This window comes from Octopus bimaculoides, chromosome 1, assembly GCF_001194135.2.
Source record: "Octopus bimaculoides isolate UCB-OBI-ISO-001 chromosome 1, ASM119413v2, whole genome shotgun sequence".
Lineage (NCBI taxonomy): Eukaryota > Metazoa > Mollusca > Cephalopoda > Octopoda > Octopodidae > Octopus > Octopus bimaculoides.
In genome coordinates, this window is record NC_068981.1 from 1,109,151 (window position 1) to 1,115,448 (window position 6,298).

Sequence of the window (6,298 nt, forward strand, 5' to 3'; positions counted from 1 at the left end):
ATAATTAAACATTGGTCATATATATGATGTATTTTGGAGGTTTGATATCGTATATAAAGTTGTTAACTCATTTTAATGTTTGTTCTATGACCAATGTTTAATTATCCTTGCCTCATTTATTTGAGCACTTCTTTTTTGCAGTCCTATTAACTCTTTGTCTCTTTTGAAAGTAGTTATTTCTTGACGTATTATATATATATATATATATATACACACACACACACACACACATATATATATACTTTCACTTTCGCTTTGTAAGTTCGTAATTAATTATGTTTAAGCAATCGATTTTTTTTTTCATGCCAAGAAAAAAAAAGTTCAAATGTATGGATGGCAGGTGGTAGAACTTCATTATTTTAAAAGAATTTGAGTGGAAATTGTGCTGACATATACAAGCATGAGTACGAGATATTTCGACACAGCTGTTTTGGTGCTGCTACCTGTTCAGCATTGCTGATTTGATGTTGACTGATTTCATAGCAGACGTTTGAATGTTTCATTTTAATGCTTTTCCTACTCTCTCTCTCTCTTTCTCTCCTTTTCTGTTTATATGTGTGAGCATCTAGTTATCATCATCTTCATTATTTTAGCATCCATTCTTATGCTGACATGGGTGGGACAGTTTGATGGGAGCTGGTGAGTCAGAGAACTGTGCCAAGCTCTTGCTGTCTGCTTTGGCTCGGTTTCTACAGCTGGATGCCCTTCCAAACACCAAATATTTGTACAAGAAGTTTGTTTCCCAACTACACAATTCCGGGTTCAGTCTCACTGTGTGGCACTTTGGGTGAGTTCCTTCAACTACAGCCTTGGGCTGACCAAAGCCTTGTGAGTGGATTTGGTAGACAGAAACTGAATGAAGCCCATCATAAACATGCATACATACATACATATATATATATTTATGTGTGTTTACATCTCCATAACTTAGCAGTTTGGCAAAAAAGACTGATAGAATAAGTACCAGGCTTTAAAAAATTCCTGGGGTTGATTCATTCAACAAAAAATACTTAAGGTGGTACTCCAGCATGACCGCGGGCTAATGACTGAAACAAGTAAAAGAATAAAAGACTATGTAATATCTGTCTCTCTCACTCACTCTCTGTCTGTGCGCACGCGTGTGTCTGTGTCTGTCCAGCACCAAAATGGACTGTCACCAGAACAGGTAGAATGTCCTGACAGCTGCACCAAGTGACCAGCATCCAAACAGCTGTCTCGTTCCGCATGAATTTGGTTGTGATGAAACAATTGAATCCATTTTGGTTGCTGTTTGTGAACAACATCACCTTCAAGATACAGGACCAGATACTGCATCAGTTTAGATTCCAAGAGCCCACAGCACTTCAATATCCTGTCAATAAGCCTGAAAGACGAGGGTGGTGAGCTGGCAGAAATGTTAGCCTGCTGGGCGAAATGCATAGAGGTATTTTGTCTGCCTTTACGTTCTGAGTTCAAATTCCGCTGAGGTTGACTTTGCCTTTCATCCTTTTGGGGTTGATAAATTAAGTACCAGTTGCATACTGGAGTTGATCTAATCGACTGGCCCCTTCCCCAAAAATTTTGGGCCTTGTACCTAGAGTAGAAGAGAATATTTATAAAAGCGGCGAGCTGGCGGAAATGTTAGCCTGCTGGGCGAAATGCTTAGCGATATTTCGTCTGTCTTTACGCTCTGAGTTCAGCTGGAACCCTTGTCGTCATAACTGATGGAGTACTAGGAAGACGACAATGTGTCTATGGCACTCATCTTGATGTATGTCTATATGCAAGTGTATTTATGTATATATGTATGTATTGATGTGTGTGCTTATATGTGTGTATATATATATATATAGATATATATATATATATATATGTATATATATATATTTATATGGATGTGTATATAAGTGTGTGTATATCTATATGAATGTATATGTGTGTGTGTGTGTGTATGGTGTCATGCAAATGGCACCCGTACTGGTGGCACATAAAAGCACCCATTACACTCTTGGAGTGGTTGGCATCATGAAGGGCATCCCGGTGTAGAAAGCCATGCCAGATCAGACTGGAGTCTGGTGCAGCCTTCCAGCGTGCCAGCCCTGGTCAAACCGTCCAACCCATGCCAGCATGGGCAACGGACGTTAAATAATGACGATGGTGATTATTCTATCACAAATTTATTTCTTATTTATTCACCCTCGCTTTGAATTAATCACGCATTGTCTTGTAGCTTCAGGATTTCAATGGTGTGTTTCTATATTTCTAGGATGATGTTGTAGGGTAGGTGCAAGAGGTTAGATCTGGTCAGTTTTGAAATAAAGCCAGGAGAATATTTGGGCCAGATATGTCCGGATTAAATGCTAAGGAGTTAAAAGGCAGCTATTTACAGTTTAATAGTAAAGTTGGTAGAAGGGATCACCAAAAAATATTGTTTCTTTTTTTCTTTTTTTGGAGTTGAGGTTTGAAAATAGCAGCAGAGAAAACTATATTGTATGGGTGGGTGATGGCAGTTAATAAATGAATGAAAGAATTGGTTTTTGGGTGGAAGTGTGTAGACTTGATAAACTTGTGGGAGGCAGTGGGGGGGGGGGATGAAGAAAATGGCCATCATAATGCTTTCTAAAATGAACCGAAAACATCTGTTACTTTTTTTTGTGCTTTTGTTGTGAACCTTTTGAATCTATTCAGCAAATAGATAATTCATTTGATTTAGAAGAAAGCTATCTAACAACATTCAACATGTAGCCACATGTTGTTACGCAAGTATTTCTCATGTGAATAGAATATGATGATAAGGTCTAGAATGCACGGTGTAGTAAGGTATAAACTACATAGAATTAGATAAATAGTTATTTTCTGTTTCATTGATTGGTCTTTGAATATAAAGGATTCAATATGAAAGGAATATTGTTTTGGTATGGAATATAGCATATGTGTGTGTTTGTTCATTGAACATCCTTTTTTTTCCCCCCTTTCTATGGTAAAGTAGCTTCAATAGGGAGTCATCTGAGGCAGGCCACCAACTCTTATCTCTTTGGTTTTTTTCAAGGGATTTTTTTTTCTCTCATTCTACAGATTTAAAAGGGAATGTTAATGTTTCCATTTTGCTCAGGTGGTCGACAAGATTGGAATCTAATTTACTCACATCTACACTCACACATGCATACACATACGTTTATATACATATTTATATATATGCACACACACACGTGTGCATACACGCTCTCTCTCTTTTCCTCTCTCTCTTATGCACACACATCATCATCATTTAACGTGTGTTTTCCATGCTGGCATGGTTTGACAGGAACTGACCAGCTGAAAGGCTGTACAGGCTCCATGTCTGTCTTGGCATGGTTTCTACAGTTGGATGCCTTTCCCAATGCCAGCCACTTTGCAGAGGGTATTGAATACTTTTACGAAGCACCAACATAGATGCTTTTTACCTGGCACCAGCACCCATGAGCCTGCAAGGTTAAGGATGCCCAGCTGAAGAGGGGACAAGCATGTATGCAAGGGCAACCGCACTTTTACTTAGCTTGATGTGTCTTTCTAGGCTTCTTGCAGTTTCCACATCATCATCATCATCATCGTTTAATATCCGCTTTCCATGCTAGCATGGGTTGGACGATTTGACTGAGGACTGGCAAGCCAGAAGGCTACACCAGGCTCCAATCTGATCTGGCAAAGTTTCTACAGCTGGATGCCCTTCCTAACACCAACCACTCTGAGAGTGTAGTGGGTGTTTTTATGTGCCACTGGCATGAGGGCCAGTCAGGCGGTACTGGCAACGGCCACACTCAAAATGGTGTATTTTACATGCCACCTGCACAGGAGCCAGTCTAGCAGCACTGGCAACGACCTCGCTCGAATGGTATTTTTCACATGCCACTGGCACAAGTGCCAGTAAGGCGACGCTGGTAACGATCACGTTCAAATGGTGCTTTTAAAAAACATAAGTATTGGGGTCGATTCATTCGACTAAAAATTCGTTGAGTTAGTGCCCCAGCATGGCCATAGTCTAATGATTGAAACAAATAAAAGATAAAAGATAAAATGATTTTTTATGAAGCACTTGTTAATTCTTATACAGATTATGTTTATGTGGAGGCGCAATGGCCCAGTGGTTAGGGCAGCGGACTCGTGGTCATAGGATCGCGATTTCGATTCCCAGACCGGGCGTTGTGAGTGTTTTTTGAGCGAAAAGACCTAAAGCTCCACGAGGCTCCGGCAGGGGATGGTGGCGAACCCTGCTGTACTCTTTCACCACAACTTTCTCTCACTCTTACTTCCTGTTTCTGTTGTACCTGTAATTCAAAGGGCCAGCCTTGTCACACTGTGTCACGCTGAATATCCCCGAGAACTACATTAAAGGTACACGTGTCTGTGGAGTGCTCAGCCACTTTGCACGTTAATTTCACGAGCAGGCTGTTCCGTTGATCGGATCAACTGGAACCCTCGATGTCGTAAGCGATGGAGTGCCAACAACAACACGTTTACTACCTGGGTTTCCTAAAAGACCCACAGTCAGACTTTCAACTAAAATATGTATTGTTGGCCGTCTGTTTAAAACCAATAATCTAAATTCCTGGTAGTTCTTTTTCTTCTTCAAATATTTATTGATTATTTCAGGTAATCAGTAAACACAAAGCAGTTCTGGTGAAATTTGATGAAACTTATCCTTATGGGGAAAAACAAGAGCAGTTTAAAAAGGTTGCTCAGTCGTCTTACGTACAACCAGAGTTACTAATTGCTGAAGTTCAAATTGCTGGTAAGTATTAAGGTTATTATTATTATTATTACCTTCGCCTTAGCAAAGCGGGAGGTATTGTTTTCAGTCGTGTTTGTTTGTTTGTTTGTGTGTCCATGGACAAAATATCTCAAGAATCACTGGATGGATTCAGCTGAAACTTTCAGGGATGTTTGGCCTCACAACTGGCACAAACTGATCAGATTTTGGGATCAATCCGGTACCAGACAAGGATTCTGGATTATTTTTCCGGTTTTTTCACTTAATTCTTGAGAACGTTCGGGTTCATTTTCAGTATTCTCCTTTGTGAGAGCAGTCGAGTTTATTTCAGATATTCTCATTTTAAAAATCATCTCTGGTTAATCATTGAGAGGACGTTGGTGTTGCCTTGGCGGAGGTTTTCACTCTCTGAGTGCTCTTGTTGTTGTTATTATTATTATTATTATCATCATATAAGGCAGCAGAATTGTTAGCACGCTGGACGAAATACTTACTGGTATTTCATTTGCCGTTACCTTCTGAGTTCAAATGCTGCCAGGATTGACTTCGCCTTTCATCCTTTCAGGATAAGTTAAGTACCAGTTGCATGCTGGGGTCCGACTGGCCCCTCCCCAAAGATTTCGGGTCTTGTGCCTAGAGTAGAATAGATTATTTAAGCTTACATTCCTCTGTGGTGGTGTTTTGCATTTACAATCGTGGTACTCCGTCAGTTACGATGACAAGGGTTCCAGTTGATCCGACCAACGGAACAGCCTGCTCGTGAAATTAATGTGCAAGTGGCTGAGCACTCCACAGACATGTGTACCCTTAACGTAGTTCTCGGGGAGATTCAGCGTGACACAGTGTGACAAGGCTGGCCCTTTGAATTACAGGTACAACAGAAACAGGAAGAAAGGGTGAGAGTTGTGGTGAAAGAATAAAGCAGGGTTTGCCACAACCCCCTGCTGGAGCCTCGTGGAGCTTTAGGTGTTTTCGCTCAATAAACACTCACAGCGCCTGGTCTGGGAATCGAAACCGTGATCCTACAATTGCGAGTCCGCTACCCTATCCACTGGGCCATTGCACCTCTGCTTTTATAATAACATAAATATATACAAATTATAAAAATCATAAAAAAATATTTGCAAACCTCTGCTTCTTTGAATATTGCCATAATAGATGAGCTTTTGTTTTTTGATCCACTGGACGTGTAATGTCAGTGTGCACACACGACAGAGTGTAAGTGCTCTGAGAGAAATGTTGGACATAAGAAGCATCGGATATAACATGCAAGAGAGACGTTTGTGTTGGTATGGTCATGTACTACGGATGAATGAGGAGAGCTGTGTGAAGAAGTGCCACTCTGAAACAGATTTTCACCTATTGCGGGGGTTTTGGGAATGTAACACCTGCGATAGTTGAGGGATTAGTATATAATAACCCTTTATTTTGGGAAAGATTCCTCTTTACAAATAGAAGAAAGAAAATAATCAATGATTTCAGAGAAATGTGTTGTTATCAATTGCCGATTCTAGTTTATCATGTTTGTTCTTTTCATTGTTGTCTTTAATATGAATATTTTATTTTTTTTAA

The 6,298-nt window shown here is 40.1% G+C and overlaps 1 protein-coding gene across 1 annotated transcript in view; it reads left to right on the plus strand.

The window, feature by feature from the left end:
* LOC106878070 (endoplasmic reticulum resident protein 29) overlaps positions 1 to 6,298 on the plus strand; it is a 15,476-nt gene that overhangs the window by 4,464 nt on the left and 4,714 nt on the right. Inside the window, exon 2 of the mRNA XM_014927163.2 lies at positions 4,609 to 4,747. Within this exon, the coding sequence (XP_014782649.1) occupies positions 4,609 to 4,747 (139 nt within the window). The remainder of the gene's footprint in view (positions 1 to 4,608; positions 4,748 to 6,298) is intronic.